The sequence below is a fragment of the Larus michahellis genome, chromosome 17, assembly GCF_964199755.1.
Source record: "Larus michahellis chromosome 17, bLarMic1.1, whole genome shotgun sequence".
In the NCBI taxonomy this organism is placed as follows: Eukaryota; Metazoa; Chordata; class Aves; order Charadriiformes; family Laridae; genus Larus; species Larus michahellis.
In genome coordinates, this window is record NC_133912.1 from 1220364 (window position 1) to 1238798 (window position 18435).

An 18435-nucleotide genomic window follows, 5' to 3' on the forward strand; every position below is an offset into this window, starting at 1 on the left:
CCAAAAGTGAAGTGAACAGGCCTTTAATACAAGCTTCAACATACAAAATACTGTACAGTATAAAGACAGGACTAGAAAACTAGAGCTTCAAGTAAAAAAAAAACAAAACAAAACAAAAAAACCCGCTCAAGTTTCATGTTTTTAATCGAAAGTACAGAATACAAAAAGCACTAAGTATGAAATTAGAGGAGGCTGCAGCTCCTGCAGGGAGACCGCGCTCCCCAGGCGTGCAAACTGTGATAAAAAGATAATTACTACGTTAAACCGGGCGTCTCTCCGAGGAGGCTCGGGCTCCTGCCTGAAGTGTCCCGGCTCTGGGTGCGTGTGGGCAGCAGCTGGAAGGCAGCAGCTGGAAGGCAGCGGGCTTCCATCTTCCCCGAGACGGGCCTTAAACCGCGCGGGCCTCCCCGGGAGCTGCCGGCTCTGCTTTAGGTCGGTCCTGGGGAGTCCCGGGCTGCGGCACAGGTCCTGGGGCCAGGCTGGTGCTCAGGTGCTGCATCCTGCGGGGAAGCAAAGGCTCTGCAAAACCTGCCTGGGATCCCGGGGAGTCCCAAAGGGGCTGGAAAGGGCAAAGCCGCTCGGGAGAGTCTTTACCTTTTATCTCGGGGTGGGCAGCGGCGGAGCCGTTGAGCTGTTGTCCCTCCTTGGGCACACCTAGGAGAGGGCGAGGAGCGGGTGGACGCACAGCACCGAGGGGGCTGCGCAGGGACAGGGAGCCCCGGCGCGAACAGCCAGCGCTGCCGGCTGGGTTTTACCCTCCAAACACACGCCAGCGAGGCTCTGGCTAGCCAAGCTCCCTTCTTTTCCCCATTTTTATGATTTATTAGCAAGATCTCTTGTATGTTAAAGCATTAGCTCAGGCTGAGCAGCACGAAAGTCAGGGAGGCTGAAATACCCTTTCACTAGAAAGGGAATAAACAAGTGCAGCTGATAAATAATGTTTGGATGGGTGGGAAGCTGCAGAGCTGTTTAAGAACACACAGTGGTTTTGTAAAAGCAAACCCCAAATTCAGCTACGCTTGCAGACAATTTTTGGGGGGTAACAAAAGAAAAGCTTAAGGAATAATAAATATAGCACAGGGAACGGGGGCTATTAACGCTGCCTACACTCCAAAGGCCACGGTGACTGTCGAGAACCGCGTTGCAGATGACAGGATCCCCGAGCGGTGGCCGTACGCAGACCGCCACCCCGCACAGCCCGTAACCCCGGTACCTGTTCGACCCCGCATGGCGATCTCGCTCGTCAGCCTCTCAAAGTACTCGGGCAAGTCGGCGTATTCATCCCCGTAGGAAATCACTTTAATCCCTTTGTCCAGCATGTTCTCACGGAGCTTCTTAAATTCATCCACGTCTCCCCTCCGTACGAGCATGAAGTGCTCCAGGTCTGACTTGTGCTTCACAGCCTCTAAAAACAGGGCCTGAAACGTGGTGTCATCAACAGTCCAACCACAGCCCAAGAACAGGAATGACTTATTTTCATACAGCTTCTGAATCTCCCGCTTTAAAAAAGGGAAAGATGTTCTTAGTCAAGGCAAGCTTTACCTTCCCAAGGCACAAGAGAGAGCACCTGCCTTATCGCTGATGAGACTCTGCAGGAGGGTCATCACTCAATCGTCCTCAACACAAGCGTGCTGAGGTGGTTTTGCAGCTTAGCGGGAGCGTCGACCTGCTGGAGGGTGGGAAGGCTCTGCAGAGGGATTGGGACAGGCCGGATCGACGGGCCGAGGCCAATGGTGTGACATTCACCAAGGCCAAGTGCCGGGTCCTGCACTTGGGTCACAACAACCCCGTGGACGCTCCAGGCTTGGGAGAGCTGCCCGGCGGAAAAGGACCTGGGCGTGTTGGTCAACAGCCGGCTGAATATGAGCCAGCAGCGTGCCCAGGTGGCCAAGGCGACCAACAGCACCCTGGCCTGTATCAGCAATAGTGTGGCCAGCAGGAGTGGGGCAGTGACGGTCCCCCTGTACTGGGCACTGGGGAGGCCCCACCTCGAGGGCTGTGTCCAGTTTTGGGCCCCTCATCACAAAAAAGACGTTGAGGGGCTGGAGCGTGTCCAGAGAAGGGCGACGGAGCTGGTGAGGGGTCTGGAGCACAAGTCCTGTGAGGAGCGGCTGAGGGAGCTGGGGGTGTTCAGCCTGGAGCGAAGGAGGCTGAGGGGAGACCTTCGCGCTCTCTACAGCTCCCTGAAAGGAGGGGGTAGCCGGGGGGGGTCAGGCTCTTCTCCCAAAGAACAGGTGATAGGACAAGAGGAAACGGCCTCAAGTTGTGCCAGGGAAGGTTTAGGATGGATATTAGGAAAAAATTCTTCCCCGAAAGGGTTGTCAAGCATTGGAACGGGCTGCCCGGGGCAATGGCGGAGTCACCATCCCTGGAGGGATTTAAACGACGGGTAGATGTGGTGCTGAGGGACATGGGTTAGTGTTAGGCACTATCAGGTTGATGGCTGGACCCAACGATCTTAAAGGTCCCTCCCAACCGAAACGATTCTATGCTTCTAGAGAATCCATCCCTCCTCTTCTATCTCACAAAATTCAGGTTTCTCCCAACACCCTGCACGAAGCCCAGTCTTTAAACGCAGCCGAGTCCCTGCCTGGTTAACGTCCGGGCTTGCCAGGGAAGCGCGAGATGTACATACACAGCGTATGGGACCCCAAAGCACCCCCTGCCTCACCATGACCTCCGTGTTGCGCAGCACGTTCTGGTAGCCGGCCGGGTGGAGCACTATGCCGCTGGGGTTGGTGTAAACGCCATGGATGTGCAGGACACTAAGCTTCCTCTTCTCCTGCGCCCACTCCAGCACCTGCGCAAAACAAACCCCTCCGGAAATGTTAGCGAGCGCATCATGTTAGCGTCCACGGCGCTGTTGGAAACACGGCGGTGGGGAAGCGTTTCAGAGAGGCAGCTTCTTCCTCGTGTTCCGTCTTATCTCCTCAAGAGGTCATGAGTCCACCAGCCTCTACATCACGGCCCACGGTTACATCCTACGGCGCTTGTTTGGCTCAGCACTTCGGCTGAACGGTGAATGCAATGGGAAGAGACTGAATCAATTCACTGAACTCAGCAGAAAAAAGGGGAAAACCGTGGAAAAATTATGTCAGCATGTTTCTCTAGCCTACAGAGTTTTATTTCTTGGCCCCTCTTGGCTCTCAGAAGATCTGGGGAAGCTCGACAGCTGAGCTTCATTTCAGAAAGCCACTTCCAAGGCTCTCGGTTTACTCCTGCAGACCTTAGCTCATTTAAGCTTGCAATAATTAGAATGCTTATTCGTAACACTGTAAGTACATCTTGCAGCCATGCAGATTAAGAGGTCATGCAGGAAACGTGAAGCACAGAAATGAGTCAGAATGGAAAGAGACCTACATGTGGCGCGTGTTTAACAAGCAAACAGAAGGACGAGATGCTCTCCACCAGTAAAACCCAGGGCGGCAAAAGGAGGTGGGCAGATGGCGAAGAGCTCAGGGTTTCACAGTCTGATTTTCTGCCCGCCTGGGGCAGAATGAGGGAAGCTTGCGTGAAGCGAGCAGCTACGAATCCAAAAGCACGGCAGAAGAAGCCGGAGCAGGCGAGTAACCCGGCAGGAGCCACCCAGCCATTTTCAGAAAGAGGAAGCAGGGCCAGGGGGAAGCCTTCAAGGCTGCAGCCCCGAAAACGCTCTGTCACAGAAAAGCACTCCGCAGCAGGTTATAAAAATAGAAAAGCCAGCTTTGCATCTCGCACGGAGTTCCCTGTGTCGGTTAAAAACATCACCCCAAGCCTTATGTGGAAGCGAGGGCTTGCGGTACTTCAGCAAGGCCAAGCCAGAGGTTTCAAGGACAGAGATCAAAGAAATACCGGGCTTAAGGGCTCCTCCCGAGCAATGGATGCCAGCCAGCAAGCACAGCGTTTCAGAAACTAGCATCTGTCTTCATTCCTCTGCTGACTGCCCCAAATGGTCAGAGCCTCTGCTCGGAGTTTGTCTAACGTCATTTAGATTACTATGAACAGCGCAATCCCCTTACACGGGCGTGAGGGCACATCCCACAGCAGCCGCTGTCCCGTCCCAGCTCAGCCCTGGCATTTAAAACAAAAAAAAAAAATCATCATCGTTTACCTTCTTTTCATCAGTGAGGTCAAGAGACTCCAGATGCTTCCCCTGGTGTGCTGCGTACAGTTCCAGCAGGTTATCGAAGTTTGTGGTTAACACAAGTGCCCCGTTTTCCATCAAGTGAAGCACAGACTGAAGCAGCTGCTTCCCAGAATCTTCCATTTTAGATTCCAGGTCATCAAACACCTCGTATAAACAGTCTTTGAAAAAGGTTGAGCGAACGTTGCTTGTGCGCTGAGAAGGGAAGACAGATTAAGATCAGAGTCAGGCTTCTTTTAATGCTTCATGCTAAACGACCCACGTAATTCTCAAAGACCTCCGCAAAGCCGCAGGGCCTTGCAAGGCAAACACAGAGCACGTGCTGCATTGAGGTGGATATTCCCCCCCGCTCCCAGCATACTCCCAGTGAAATACCCAAAAGCCGGTGTCCCCGGCAGAGTTATGTCTCCAAGGCCCCTGGCACTTGGGGCTCCTTGTAGATAGAGGAATCATCGGAGATGGAGACACGCCGGAGAACCAAATTTGGCTATTTCCAAAAGCCAAATCCTACGCTCGGGGCCGAGCACCGAATATTTACGTACAGCGCTACAAGCGCACTCACCGGAGACAGCTTCTGGATGAGGTCGTGGGCAACGTGAACCAAGTTCTTGTCTTCATGGAGACACTTTTGAAACCGTTTGCTCTCTTCATCTTCCAGGAGATCAAAGTCAATAGCAGCATCCAGGAGGGCCTGGATTAACCCCTTCCAAGACTTCAGCGCTGGGACCTGGGGAGCAACTGCTGCACTGATTCCTGTCCCGATCACCAAAACCAGTTCCTGAGGCTTCTTGGTTTTGAGGCTTGGCAACAGCTTCCTGCAAGAGGAGAAAGTAGCACAGCTGGTACCATCACCAACGGAAGGATGTCTCGGGTGGTGGCACATGCAGACCGAGGACAAGGGAGGTACCCTCTGCCTACATTTCGAATCAACATGTCCGTTAAGGTCCTCTGATAAACAGAGGATGGGAGGAGCAGCTCGGTATCCCTTAAAGACAGGGATCAGCATCACAAATGCCCACAATTACAAGGTACGTCATTACAACATCTTTGGCGATCGAGACCGTTACTGGGGAAGTCAAAAGCGCCCAGGAATACTTCCGAAGCAAAGCTAATTCAGTTAAAATTTGGAATAAGGGAGGTCTTGTTAATCATAGTTACCTGGAAGCTAGCAGAAAGGCTGGTGATGGTGGAAAAGGTATGGTGAGCACTATGGACAATGTTATCGATGTCTGTAGAGACACGTACATAGTCTATACGGACTGAGACAAAGCACGCATCGGACCCCCACGCGGGGAGTAACCACCACCGTGACTGCTCCTGGTTTAAATAAGGTGCCGAACGGGGGCCTGAAGACAGCAGCCCCATTGATCCCAGCACAAAAGGAAGGAAGCGAAGGCTTCCTCCCAGCTCTGCCCTGGAGAGGACCTTCCCACCCCCCAGCCCCTCTTTGCTGAGACGACCACTCAGCAGGACCAGAAATCCCTTCCCTGTTACGCCTGCAACATAAATGGGATCTTCGAAGCCAATCTTTTGGAAGCCCAGATGATAGGAAGTCTCATCCAACAGCCGCGTGGCTGTATTCTCCTTCTTCCTCCTCCCCTCGTCCTTATTTTCCTAGCTTTACACCTGCACAGCGCTTTTAAATGTGATATTCATTATTTATTAAGTAGATGTGCTTCTCCCCATCATGCCTTGCCCCGTGTCAAGCTGCTTTTCTGAAGGAGGGGACCGGCTGCAGCTTCCCAGGGGATGGAAGCAGCAGCCCGGGGAGGCAGCTCATTTGGAAGGAATGTTTTTTATCTGCAAACACGTGATATTTAGCAAGAAGGGGAAAGGAAACCGACATCACACAGATGAAGCTTTGCCTTCCCTCTGCTATTGCCTATGAAAACAGACGAGTTAACCCTTTTACGAGGTCTTCACTGTTAGTGGCGATAAATGGGCTTTAATTTTGGGACTGCAAGCCTCACATGCAAAGAATAAGCTAGTATTCATGCTAATGAGCCAGTATAAAAACACAACCAGAAACCTAGGGACTGAAATCCAAAAGAATAACAAATACACAAGCCCTAACTCTCTATGCGACAGCTCCGAAAGAGGCATTCTGTTCCCACGCTGATAAATACATTGTTTTCTACCCTGATATCCTGAGCAAGGGAAAAGTAATCTCCCAGCCCCTTTTCTCCTCTTTCCACGGTCACTGGACCAACCTTGAGACCAGGGCTCCCTGACAGGAACTATTCTCCAGCCCTCCACAACTTGTAAATAAATCAGATTAGTGGAAGACAACTCCCTAGAAGAATTAGCTTCTCATTTGCAGACGGCGATGCCTTAATACCTGAGTCCATGCTATTGCAGCAGCCACAGTACCAGCCCTGACTGGAAAGAAGGGTGGGTATGTCCCAAGTTGGCATCATGCTCAGCTTGAAAAACTGTAAGACGACCTACTAATTAGTACAGGGAGCCTCCAGAGTGGAATTATTTAGCCTTTACATGCAGCAAAATCATACTAATTTGAGTAATTGCCTGTCCTCCCGGGAACCGGTGTCCAACTGAAGCAAAGTAGCACGACCACCGCATCTGACGTGACGCTCTGTGTGGACAGGACCTGAGCTAGGGTTAACACCGACAAAAACCACGGAGACAGCGCAGGAAAAACCAGCTTTCTCTGCAGCCACGCATCCTGGCTTAGGGGTTAAAAAAACACACCGCAATAAAGTACGTTCAGGGTGTTAAGGTCTTTGTTCCACGCACCGCAGGAAAATACTAGTTACAGGGCATGGCTAGAGACAGTGCGCTTTTCTTGGATCAGCAGCCGAAACGACTGCTGGGGCTTGGTGCCAAGTGTCATGCTCTTTAAAGAACAATGCAAGGTTAGGGAAAAGCTCTTATGAGAAGGAATTCACTGGAGTATAATTAAATTTACCTGGGCTTTTTTGCAGGTGGCATTCCATCTTCCAACAATGTTTCTTTACCCAGGCTCACCGTAGAAGCCATCCAGTTTCTATAGTAGACAAATCACCACAAGCAAAGTCACTACATATATGCAATACGACGTGGAACAGACCACAGGATTTTGTCGAGCCAGCTCTTCCCGGGTGGATAAATACTGGGGTTTGTTATCTTTATGAGATCACCTTCGGGCTGAGAATTGCACTTTTTTGTTTCTGAACTTTGCCCCGCGGCTCACAGACACATCCGTAACTTCCTTTACAATGAAGCTCAATAAAATCGTAAGGCTGTTTTGTTCAAAACCGGGTTGCAGTCGCCACTGGCAGCCCACTGTTTGCCAGACCCTTCATTTCGCCTTGGCCGTTCATTTTTGCCCCCAAGCCCATACCTTGGAGCAGGCGCGCTCCCCCCTTCCAAGGCGATGCCTGTCGGCAAACCTTGGGAAAACAGCGGGAGGGAAGAAAGACAAAAAGATTTCTGTTGGCTACAAAAAGCCATGGGGAGCGTTTCATTCTCCGGTGATGAGAGAAGGATTACCCAGCCCGCCATACGTCTACACGCGGTGAGATATGACCTTAAAAGTTTGATGTCTGAGAACTCTATCAACAGCCCATGCCATAAAATACCAAAGGTCTGCCAGCACACAGTCCTCTCCCACTCTGCCTCTCCAAAATAAGACTATCAAAAGGGAAAGAAAGCAGACAGAACTGTTCACCCTTGTCCATTTTTTCTTGCCAATTGTAATGAAGAGTCCAGCAAAAATTCTGCTAGGCATGCTTTTGCCAAAAGGAAAAGCCGTGCAAGAGCTGCTGGCCCAAAATCACAGTTCTTTAGAGGCTTCGCAGCCTCGGTGACATCTCAGCATTTGTCGTACAGATGAGATGCCTGCGATTGCTTCACTGCAGCAAAGCAGCAGCACTGGCAGGTGAAACTTTTACAGGTGGAAACCTTAGCTACGCTGCAAACGTTGGCAGGGAGCATTTAAGAAACGGTCCCAATAATTCGGGCAACCGTCATCTTTCAATGCTGGATGATGACAACAGGGCACACCGACTCCCACAGACGCTCAGATACAGTATGCCTGCCACTCTCTCATTTCTGACCACTTCTGAAAACTTTCTACTTATCATCACAATAATAATAATAATAATAAAAAATTATTATAACAATAATATAATAATATTACAACACCTCAGAAAGCTGGTTTTAACAACCTGTCTCCTGAAACACCACTTAGCATGTGCTGCCCCTCAAATAACTAGATTTTTATTTTACTGTAGAGCCCAGATTTTGGATAAAAGTTTCAAATGCATTTTGCCCCCGCCGACTGCTTGCTCCTCCCGGTTTTACACCCTCTGCGCTTGCAGGGCCCCGAGCCTTCTCCATCGCACACCCTTTTGAACGTTGTACCCTGTATTTTCCCAACCCACTGTCGAACCCGACGGTAGTTCGATGCTGTTCTGACAACGAACCTCTGCAGACTCGTGCCCCCCGAACGCCTCCAAGCATCAGGCCATAAGGTGAAGCATTTTGGGGAGTTAAACCACGGGAAAAACACCAACTCCTCCGAAGGGATGTCTCTCGGGGAGGCAGGAGGACCCACCGGACACATGATCAGTCAGGCAGTAACATCAAACTCGCCCAGAGTGAACACAGCCAAGCACAGTCAGGATGGAAAACAAGAAGGGGGGGAAAAAAACCTCCTTTTTTTCTTTCCAGTAGGGTAAGATCTCTCACTTTGGATTAGCTGATTCTTTTGAAAGAACGGGCTGCTTCCACAAAGCCAGCCAAATTGTAATTTAGATGAGCTAGGGACAAAAGCGCGTAACCTTCGTTAACTGGAATATTTAAGAAGACTGTAAAGCAACACGCTGAACCCCTGCTACTGTCCAGATCTGCTCTCAACTCCCTCCAAGGCACCTAACAGCCCAAGGTCAAACCTTCCCCAGTTTCTCCACCAGCTTCGTTTACAGATCTAATTTAAGTTTATATTGCCTTTAGGTTGCAAGTTATCAGCTAAGTCTCAAATATCAAGCCTGTTTATAAACTCCTTCCTAGGCCTTCCCAAGTTTTGCTTGTTCACCTGCCTGAGCACTGCTTCTATTTGCGTTCTTTAAACAGCAGAAACGGAGCCATTAATTCAATTTTTAAGTGCCTCTTAAAGACAAAAGTGTCTCTAAAGCACTAAGGACAGTTCAAAAGTAATTTTGAACTTCGGAAAAAACACCTTTTATAAATGCAGTTACCAAGAAATGGTTGTATAACATCAGGAACTTCAACCTTCATTTCTATTTAATGCAGATAGCCAAAAAGGAAAAAAAATAACAAGTCAGAAATAATGTCATCATAAATAATTCTGTCTCAAAAAAAAGTGCTTATTTCTCTTAAGAACACGATCTTGGACATTCAGCCAAGAAATCTAAACCTCCAGATTTTAGGCCTGGGGAGGTGGTCTGCTCTCCAGGGGGACAGATCACGCCGGCACGGCCGAGGTAACTGACATGAAATAGCATTACCTCAGAGCGTGGCACCACTGCCGCAGGGAAAAAAGCACCGAGGGGACCCCGCAGGACTGGGCCATGCCGTGAACGCGGGTGCCACGAAGGAGAGGGAGCGACGGGCACTTACAAGGTAAGAAGCGTCTCTCCAGTCCTCCTCCTCCTCGAGACGTCGGGAACTTTCCAGCTATTTAGACTACAGGGAGCTGGAGAGAGCGTAAACATCAAACTCCGCGGGTTCTTGGCTCGGCTACCCCGTCCTCCTGTCACAGTGTGGTCTCTCATCACCTTTATTAGTGGCACTAAGCTTATAGAGTCCCTGCAAAGGTTTGCGGCATTCTCCTTCCCAGAAGAAATCAGTTAATTTATGCTAAAGCCCTCGAGGTACATATTTCAGCGAGGAATCATTATCTTTAAATGATGCCCTAAGTTGCCAGCACTGAATAAACCTAACCACAACAATTCCATATGTAATATAAAGAAGACACTATTGCAAAAATGCCTGAAATACAAAGATGTATCCCAGCTACAACCGAACGCCTAAACAAAGCACACGCCAAATTAACGCTGAGGCTCACACCGAGTGTATATTTACAAAAACTTTGCCATAAGTCTACAAAACCCGACTACACCGCTCAGTCAACGTCAGACCCCAGCCTGCGGAACCACCCCAGGAAATTTAGATGCTTTTTCCACCGAAGGAGAGGAGGATGTCACTGCGGACAGCCTTTGACTGTCCCCACGCTCAGCAGCTAACAGACAAGTAAAGCTACATCTGAACATTTAAGGAAAGGAAAAACTGCACGCACCCATCTCAGTGCTGGAAGAGGGGCTCCTCTGGAACAGCCCCACCAAATTATGTAAAGAAGCAAATACAAATTCATTGCTCATAAATTATTTTTAGCTTCTTTGAGTGCTGAGAAGAATGACTACCAGTGAGGGCGTAATTCAGATCTCCTTTTTAAATTAAGTAGCTTTAAGGTGTTGGGATAACACAAACGTTACGTTACGGTTTAAAATCCTCTACGTTTCTGCTAGAAGAATCTGAAAGGATGTTAATGAGTTGTTCCCTGGCCGATTCCCAAGCTCTGTCCCTCCACGTGGGAGCCGCAATTGGAGCAGGCCCGCACAGCTCCTCAAAACCGTCCTAGAAAGCGACAGGCTTCAGCAATAACGGGAACCAGCGGCGCGAGGAAAACAAGCCCTGCCTCTATTCGCACCGGTGTTATGAACACAAGATTCAACCTCCTCGGATGTGAGTTAAAATACATCAGAGGTTTTTATTCAATGCTGTGATTCTCCACGTGCTTCGGGCTCCCACTGGCTTCGGGAAAAACGAGAGGGAGCGACACGGGGAAGGCTGGAAGAGGTCTGCATCCCAACAAACTCACTACGGAGCCCGGATGGCCTGACAGGCGCCAGGTGGGCTTCGGTCTGCCCAATTTAAAGCCCAGCAGATGAGGCTGCAGGACAGCCCGCAAGCAGGAGCAGGGCTGGCTTTCCAAGAGCATTTCTGGAAAGCAAAGCAGGCCGGACATGCTGCCGGGGGTGGGGGGTTTCACACCTTCAGGGATGCCCGGCAGCTCGAGGCCTTACCTCTCCTCTCTGCTGCTCCCCCTCCTCGCCCCCTCTCACTCTAAACCTGAGGGAAAAGCAAGAACACGGTACTTCAGCAGGCAGCGAGGAGGCCGAGAGGGTAAAAACGCCCAAGACGGCGGCTTTTTAAGAGGGAAGGCACTTCGCAGAGCGGCGCCGCTGAGGGGAGGCTGGGCCTCAGGGTCTCCCCCGCCATGAGGCGGCCCCCCCCAACCCCCTGGGGCTCACCCCCAGCCCCCTCGCCCCCTCTCGGGCTCAGCCCGGGCCCCCTCGCCCCCCGGGCAGCCCCGCAGAGCCCCCTCCGTGCGGGCGCAGCGCCCGCCGCCATCGCGGGCCCTCGGCGCTCCCCTCATGGCGGCCAGGGGCGCGCGCGACCCCGGCCCGCCGTCACCATGGCAACGCCCCCCTCCTCCTCCTCCTCCTCCCCCCTCCCGCCCGCCACCACCCCGCACGCACCTGGCGCCGCGCGCCCGACCCACGGGAAGGGATTGGCCCGCCCCCCTTCCGCCCCGCCCTCTCATTGGCTCGTAGGGGAAGGGGCGGGACTATCTCGCTTCCGCGCCGAGGGGGCGGGGGAAGGACGCGCGCTTGCGCGAGAGTTCGTCTCTGTTCTCGCGATACTTGCCGGGGCTATAAAAGGCGGTGTGCGCATGCGCCCAGCACTCCGGGCCTGTGCGCGGCGGGGGAGGTTTGCGCGGCGGGCGCCTGTCAGTGGCGGTGTGAGAGGCCGGGGGCCCGCTCTCTTTCTCTTCCAGGGAGCCTGACTGCGCCCTGTGTACCCCTGGGGCCTGCCTTCCTCGAGCGGCCTCTCTGCTTGGGCTTATGCCCCTGCAACGATGTCTCTGGCCCTGTGAGCTAGTAAGAGCAATGCTTGGCCTCGTCGGGCTGTGGTAATTCCATGTGAAGGAGTTTGGGTATATTCAGAGCACTTCAAGAAGAGAAGCTGTTTTCTGGCTTTCAGGGTCGTTGTGCATTCCTTTGTATTGGCGCCATAAATAAACAGTGTTGATGGTGGGTGTAATTAGGGACAGAAGTGGCCTTATTTTCTCACCTGAATGCCTTTCTTGGCGTTCAAGGGGTTGACTTGGACCCTGCCTTATGCTCGCCCTATCCTCACGCTGTTTCCTTGATACTCTCCGCAGGCTTCTCCATGGTGGCTGGCCAGGTGACACCGTAGCCAGGGGATTTCAACGCGGTGCTGCTTCTGGTGGGTCAAGGCGCGTTGTGAATCAAGCTGTGCTTTCTTAATTACTCTGCTGCTTTTAATAATGATTATGTTCTAGCTAAGGCAGGGGTGGAGGTTGATCTGGTGGGGTGTTGCCCCTTGGGGACTTGGGGTGGTGTTTGCGTTCGGGGCACGTCCTTGTGTGGGGAGTTGATTTTTGGGGTGGTGGCAGCAGCAAAGTCATCAGCCCCAGGGTGGGAGAGGGGAAGGGATTAATTAAGGGAGGCAGTTGAGCAAAATGGGTCAAAACGGGACAAGTGGTGCCTGACCCACGGCTGACAGCTGCCTGGGGGTCCCCGGGAGGCTCAGTGCTGTTCGACCTTGGGCTTTTTCCTTTGTGATTTGGCTGCCGAAGGGCCGGCTGGTGGCTCCCGCTTGGTACCTGGGGGAGAGGAATGCAGCCGGGGTGGCAGCAGGGCAGTGGAGGGAGCTTGGTGCTTTTGGGGGGATTCGTTACCTCTCTGTGCGCGGGCTGCCTTCATGCGCCCCATGTTCCTCTCGCTTGCCGCCCTGTGCTCCACGATGGGCCGGGGGTAGTGTGTGCCCACCAGGCAGCCTGCCCGCTCCTGCACGGACCGTGGCGCCTTCCAGGGCTCGTAGATGTACTCAGCGGGGAAATCTTTGAGGATGGGAAGGTATTTTCTACGGCGAGGGGTTACAGCCACCAGGGAGGCCACCCCGTATTTCACAGGGCTTCGGGTTTTGCGCCTACCGAATGTATGCCCCATCCCGATCAGTCTTCTTGCCAAATGCGATGGGTGAGTAGACATGGAAATATCGGTGGAAGAAGGCACTTCCTGACAGCCACAGCCAGTTCCCGGCGTTGAGGGACCAGTCTGCATCTAGCAGGAGCTCCTCAAAGACCTGTGGGACACCACGGCGGCATGGGGACCAGGTCCCTAGGAGCCCGGTGGGTGCCAGTGGGTGTTTGGGGAGGTCTCCTGACCTTCAGCCCCTCTTCCCAGGAGACCCAGAGGTCCCCGCGGGTGAGGAAGCAGGCAACGGCGTGCCGAGCAAGGTGGTGGATCCAGCCCTCGGAACGCAGCTGGGTCATGATGGCATCGATGAAGGGGTAGCCTGTCTGGCCCTGGTGCGGGGCGTTGGGGTTAGACGGGGCAGGGGGATGTTTTTAAGGGGGTCAGAGGATTTGGGGCTTATCCCCAAGGGAAATACCTCCCTCCAGGCGCGGAGATGCTGGGGGTTGTCATCCCAGTCGACCTGCAGGCAGACGGGGTTGCCGACCATCCGGTCAAAATTTGGGATGCTGGCACCGGCGGTGTAGAAAAACTCCCTCCAGAGGAGCTGCCCGTGCAAGGAGACGGGGGGCTGGGAGTGCTTGCGCTGCTGGCAAAGGCAGGATCAGCCCCACTGGCCGGGGCTATCTTCTCCAGCCCCCCACCCCTTCTGCAGGGTCCCTCTGGCTCACCCTCTTCCCTCCCACCCCAAAAATGCCACCTCACCCCTTGGTAGACCTCGTCCAGCCGCCACCAGAAGGTGCGAACCGACAGGCAGCCGAATTTGAGGTAGGGGCTGAGGACGGTGGTGCTGGGGCTCAGCGAGGTGGGCTCCGTCTCGGGCTTCTTGAAGCCACACACCCAGGCCTGGGTTGGGGACACACAGCGGCGTCATGTTTTGGGATGAGGGGGATGCAAAGCAGCCCTGAAATTAGGGTGATGGGCACCGAGCACTGACCGTCCTCTCCATGTGCACATCGAGCCGGGTGAGCGCCGCTGTCTCCCCGCCGGGGTAGAGGTGAGGACCCACCTTGGTGGGGTCCTGGCCCAGCTCCTCCAAGGTGGGGACCCCATAGTCGATGTCATGGCTGACCTGGCACGGGGTGCAGCAGCCTGGGGCACCATGTATGGTGGGGGTGTGACATCATCACTCCGCTCCAGGGTGAACAGTGAGGGAGATGCTGACTCAGCTTTGTGCTCTAACCCCCCGAGCCCACCCTGTGCTCACCTTGGAGATGTTCCTGCATGAGCGCCGGGGCTGGCTTCTCGGGGGGTCCGAGGGACGCCAGGAGGCTCTGCAGGCGCTTGTAGGTCAGGGGAGCTTTGCCATCGTTCAACGCGAGGATTCTGGGGTGGGAGATGGAGGGACATGCTTGATACCGGTGCTTGATCCCCTTGTACCCCGAGGGATGGGGCCAGGCACCCACCTTTCAGTGTCGTAGAGGGTATGGGACACCTCCCGGACCACCTCCACGCCGTGCTGGGCCGCCAGCTTGGCCACAGCGGTGTCGCGCTGGCGGGCGGAGGGTTCGGGGTCCACCTCGAAGGTCAACCGTGTCGTCCCCCAGGCATGGAAGAGATGGGGGAACACCTCCTCCGGGCAGCCCCGCACCACGAACAGCCTGCCAGGGAGCCGGGTGGGCACGAACCCCCTCGAGACCCCACCAAACCCCCTTGAGACCCTGCCGGGACTCACCTGGAGCCCATTTCCCGCAGTCTCCCATCCAAGTCCCGCAGAGCATCGAGGAGGAACCGCCAGGCGTTAGCGCCCACCCGGCTACTGGAGGGGTCGAGGATGAAGAGGGGATGAAGGCGGCAGCAGTCGGTAGCTGCTGCCAGCAGCGCTGGGTTGTCGTGCAGCCGGAGACCTTTCCGAAACCAGTGGATGGAGCTGTGCTGCATGGCCCCAGGCGTCCTGGTGGGATGCGACCTGGGAAAGGAGAGATGGGGGAGGATTTTTCTGAGGAGAAAAGCACCTTGTTTGGTAAATTTAACTCAAAAAATAAGCGGAAGTGGCAGAGATGGACTTGTTGGTGTCTGGTTATAAAACCAGGGAGGGAAATGGGTCCGGGCTTGCTGGTGAGGGCTGGGCATGGTGACGCCTGGCTGGTGGCGGATGTGGGAGGGAGGCCCCAGGGAGGGCTGGCTTCCCGGCCCCGCGGGATCGCGGCTGACTTCCCCTGCCTGCGCTTCCGCACGGCCAGGCGGACCCGGACCTGCCGGCAGTGAGGAGGTCTCGTGGGGGGCGGGGGGCAGGCTGCAGAGGGACGCGGCAGCTCCTCTGCTCTCTCCCTGCGGAAGCTGGTGGGTGTCCCTGTTCTCCCGTCCATCTCAGGGCTGCTCCATCGGGAACCCCTCCCAGATGGTGAGGCTGGATCCAGCCTCTCCATTGGCTGCGGATCCCATTAGGCTCCAGAGTGAACATGCTGCAGCCAAACTCTCCTTTCCCACCCAGGTGATCCCAGAAGATCTTCCCCCTTGCTGAACCCAGGGGCTGATGCATCCCCTTTCCCTGCCCCGGTGCCTGATTCCTGCATCCCAGGTAGGCATCCCCCAGCTTTCCCCCCTGCTGTTCCCCATCCGTGCTTGTCATTCAAGCCACGCTTGAAGTTTTTGCTATTACTAAGCGGTTGCTTGCGTGGGGAGTGTGGTTTCTGCGGGCGTGCTGGGGTCTTCCCAGCATTTGTCATGGTCCTGCGCCGTTTTCAGGGTGGGGGGGAAGATGTCAGCGTGACAGGGGGTGTTTTATTTTGGAAGGGGTGACGCAGCGGAAAACAGCGGCCGCGGTTGCTCCTGGGTACCCGCAGGGAGGGTCTGGGCACCCCAAACCATGCCGGGAGCACAATGCCGAGGCGTGGGCTGGCAAGGGATGCTGGGGATGCACGGATCTGGGAATCACCCAATCCATCTTTAGGTTGCCAGCAGCTGGTCGATCTCCGGTGATCCCCACTTCATCTGCAGGATCCTTTCCGCGCCGCTGGGAATGAGGGGCTCTGCTGCCTGTCGGCTCTCAGCCTCGCTCGCTGCAGGTGCGTGTCTCCGCCGGGGGGGGGATGAGCTGGTGACGGGCGGTAACAGCGCAGGAGACGGGCAGGGGCTGCTTGAGCCGCTGCTCCCAGCCCTGCTTGAGGTCAAAACGCTCCTTCCCGGCAAATTTTGGGGAGGTGGATAAGGAAAATTCTGCTGGGGGTGATTTTTGGGGCTGCAGGCACGCGTGTGTCCCTGGAATAAACCCCACTGAGCTCTCTGGGTTGAGACCCACTGTGGGGCGGTTCCTGCACTCCTAATTTCTTTTTTTATCCCTTTTTTTCTGCTGGCAGGACAGGTTTCATGCCGGCGATCGGCAGCTGAGCAGCACGGTGCCTGCTATGGCCGGTGAGTCTGGGCTCGGTTCATGCCAGGGGTGGGATAAACCCTCTGTCTCTGTCCCCTCCCTGCCGAAACACAGGGGTGCCCATGGATAGCTGAGGTTTTAGGGTCTGGGGTGGTTTTTGGGGGACCAGGGTGAGATCCCACCCGGCTCTTCCCATCTGGAGGTGTCCCACTGAGCCAGCCGTGCCGCACAAGCCCCTTGGGAAGCCCACGGGGCTGCTGAGTCCTGACAAACGTGGTCTTTCCAACTCCGCAGGCTGGTTTAGGCGTCTCCTGCACAAGCCCAAGCCCAGCTCGGTGGAGAGCAGCCTCAACTCTAGCTGCTCTGCTTCATCCTCACCTTCCTCATCCTCTGCGGAGAGCTCCGGCTCCTCTCCCAGCACAAGCCTGGCTGGATCTGTCCGTCCGTCACCCATCTCAGTGTCGGACATCAACGCCTCGGGCAGCGCCCGGTGGACCAAGAGCTACGATGTCTGCATCTGCCACAGCGAGGTGGACCTGGAGCTGGTGGAGGAGCTGGTGTCCTACCTGGAGGGGCAACCCGAAAGCTTCCGTTGCTTCCTCCAGCTGCGGGACGCGACGCCGGGAAGCGCGGTGGTGACAGAGCTATGCGACGCCGTGCAAAACAGCCACTGCTGGGTCATGCTCATCACCCCCAGCTTCCTCCGGGACCCTTGGTGCAAGTACCAGATGCACCAGGCGTTGGCCGAAGCTCCAATGGCCAACGGGCGCACCATCCCGGTGGTGAAGGATGTGGATCGGAAGGATTATCCCAGGGAGCTGCGCAGCCTCTACTACATCTACATGGTGGTGAAGGAGAAGAGCTTCAAGCAGATCAGAGACACTGTTGTGCGCTGTGAGTATGCCGTGGGACAGTGGTGGAATGTCACTCTGGTGGGGTGGAGACCATGGGAAGGGACCAGATTCCGTAAATTTATTTTAGTTGATTATTTTTCTTAGACTAATTGGTTGTTAATGGGGCTCATCTGCTTCCGCAGACCTCCAGGAGCTGTGCCAGAGCTCCACCAGCGGGATGGACTAGTGCCGGGAGCCGACAGAGAAGTCCCCGCGGCGTTTCGGTGCTGCCACGGCTGGATCCGGATGCGTCCACGTCTCGAGGGGACGAAACCGAGCTGCTCGCACCAGCCCTGGTAGCCGAAGACCGGGAGGTCCTTGCACCTGTGGAGCCTGCCATGCCCGCGGGTGATGCCGCCGCCGCCGCCCCGGTGGCCAAAACGCCCGCGGGTGATGCCGCCGCCGCCGCCCCGGTGGCCAAAACGCCCGCGGGTGATGCCGCCGCCGCCGCCCCGGTGGCCAAAACGCCCGCGGGTGATGCCGCCGCCGCCGCCCCGGTGGCCAAAACGCCCGCGGGTGATGCCGCCGCCCCGGTGGCCAAAACGCCCGCGGGTGATGCCGCCGCCGCCGCCCCGGTGGCCAAAACGCCCGCGGGTGATGCCGCCGCCGCCGCCCCGGTGGCCAAAACGCCCGCGGGTGATGCCGCCGCCGCCGCCCCGGTGGCCAAAACGCCCGCGGGTGATGCCGCCGCCCCGGTGGCCAAAACGCCCGCGGGTGATGCCGCCGCCCCGGTGGCCAAAACGCCCGCGGGTGATGCCGCCGCCCCGGTGGCCAAAACGCCCGCGGGTGATGCCGCCGCCGCCGCCCCGGTGGCCAAAACGCCCTCGGTGGGGGACAGAGACATCCTCCAGCAGGTCCCCGCTGCTCATCACGCAAACACTAAGCTCCGCCGTCTTTGCACGGGTTTGTTTGGGACTATGAAAATGCAGAAGTTTAAAATTTTGGGGGTTTGTTTGTTTATTTGTTTGTTTGTTTATTTATTCTTCCCCCAGTCCCTCGGTTTGTGGCTGACTGTGGGGCACCGCCGAGCCGCCGGGGGGCGCTCTCCCCGCGCGGCGCCGCTCCCGCCTTTCTCCTCGT

At 55.4% G+C, this 18435-nt stretch overlaps 3 protein-coding genes across 17 annotated transcripts; 1 reads left to right on the forward strand and 2 right to left on the reverse strand.

Annotated features, from left to right (window-relative positions):
• Positions 1-7: 7 nt before the first annotated feature.
• On the reverse strand, positions 8-12260 carry FAM118B (family with sequence similarity 118 member B). Of its 11 annotated transcripts, none has more exons than XM_074561335.1 (9): positions 11626-11688; positions 11170-11215; positions 7050-7127; positions 4686-4938; positions 4091-4318; positions 2672-2800; positions 1214-1418; positions 595-654; positions 8-500 (listed from the first exon to the last, which is right to left on the reverse strand). In XM_074561335.1, the coding sequence occupies exons 3-9, from the start codon at positions 7118-7120 to the stop codon at positions 487-489; spliced, it is 960 nt and encodes a 319-aa protein (XP_074417436.1). In that variant the 5' UTR covers positions 7121-7127; positions 11170-11215; positions 11626-11688; the 3' UTR covers positions 8-486. The 11 variants fall into 11 exon arrangements, with proteins under 11 accessions (XP_074417436.1, XP_074417431.1, XP_074417434.1 ...); XM_074561330.1 differs by having other exon boundaries at positions 1214-1499; positions 11626-11678; XM_074561333.1 differs by lacking the exons at positions 11170-11215; positions 11626-11688 and adding an exon at positions 12221-12260 and having other exon boundaries at positions 1214-1499.
• On the forward strand, positions 11831-18315 carry TIRAP (TIR domain containing adaptor protein). Of its 4 annotated transcripts, none has more exons than XM_074561342.1 (7): positions 11831-12180; positions 12312-12376; positions 15584-15670; positions 16043-16157; positions 16449-16503; positions 16757-17356; positions 17499-18315. In XM_074561342.1, exons 5-7 carry the CDS (start codon positions 16497-16499, stop codon positions 17540-17542), a joined length of 651 nt encoding a protein of 216 aa, XP_074417443.1. In that variant the 5' UTR covers positions 11831-12180; positions 12312-12376; positions 15584-15670; positions 16043-16157; positions 16449-16496; the 3' UTR covers positions 17543-18315. The 4 variants fall into 4 exon arrangements, with proteins under 4 accessions (XP_074417443.1, XP_074417444.1, XP_074417445.1 ...); XM_074561343.1 differs by having other exon boundaries at positions 11831-12027; XM_074561344.1 differs by lacking the exons at positions 11831-12180; positions 12312-12376 and adding an exon at positions 15013-15112.
• LOC141732405 (cryptochrome-2-like) lies at positions 12402-15030 on the reverse strand. Of its 2 annotated transcripts, none has more exons than XM_074561326.1 (10): positions 14825-15030; positions 14556-14750; positions 14357-14475; positions 14087-14241; positions 13855-13995; positions 13568-13612; positions 13341-13481; positions 13107-13258; positions 12852-13036; positions 12402-12776 (listed from the first exon to the last, which is right to left on the reverse strand). In XM_074561326.1, the coding sequence occupies exons 1-10, from the start codon at positions 15028-15030 to the stop codon at positions 12700-12702; spliced, it is 1416 nt and encodes a 471-aa protein (XP_074417427.1). In that variant the 3' UTR covers positions 12402-12699. The 2 variants fall into 2 exon arrangements, with proteins under 2 accessions (XP_074417427.1, XP_074417426.1); XM_074561325.1 differs by having other exon boundaries at positions 13568-13735.
• Positions 18316-18435: the final 120 nt, after the last annotated feature.

Bases quoted from the DNA above. Each gene is read 5' to 3' on its own strand.
- LOC141732405 (XM_074561325.1), bottom strand. From the start codon at position 15,030: ATGCAGCACAGCTCCATCCACTGGTTTCGGAAAGGTCTCCGGCTGCAC. The intron at 14,751-14,824 runs GTGAGTCCCGGC...GCTCCCTGGCAG, and splicing joins CTGCGGGAAATGGGCTCCAG to GCTGTTCGTGGTGCGGGGCT. The intron at 13,996-14,086 runs GTCAGTGCTCGG...TCCCCAACCCAG, and splicing joins ATGTGCACATGGAGAGGACG to GCCTGGGTGTGTGGCTTCAA.
- FAM118B (XM_074561327.1), bottom strand. From the start codon at position 8,687: ATGTGTCCGGTGGGTCCTCCTGCCTCCCCGAGAGACATCCCTTCGGAG. The intron at 2,801-4,090 runs GTAAACGATGAT...TGTTTTGCGCAG, and splicing joins ACCTCACTGATGAAAAGAAG to GTGCTGGAGTGGGCGCAGGA. The intron at 655-1,213 runs GTACCGGGGTTA...GCCCTCTCCTAG, and splicing joins CGCCATGCGGGGTCGAACAG to GTGTGCCCAAGGAGGGACAA.
- TIRAP (XM_074561342.1), top strand. The intron at 17,357-17,498 runs GTGAGTATGCCG...CTGCTTCCGCAG, and splicing joins CAGAGACACTGTTGTGCGCT to ACCTCCAGGAGCTGTGCCAG.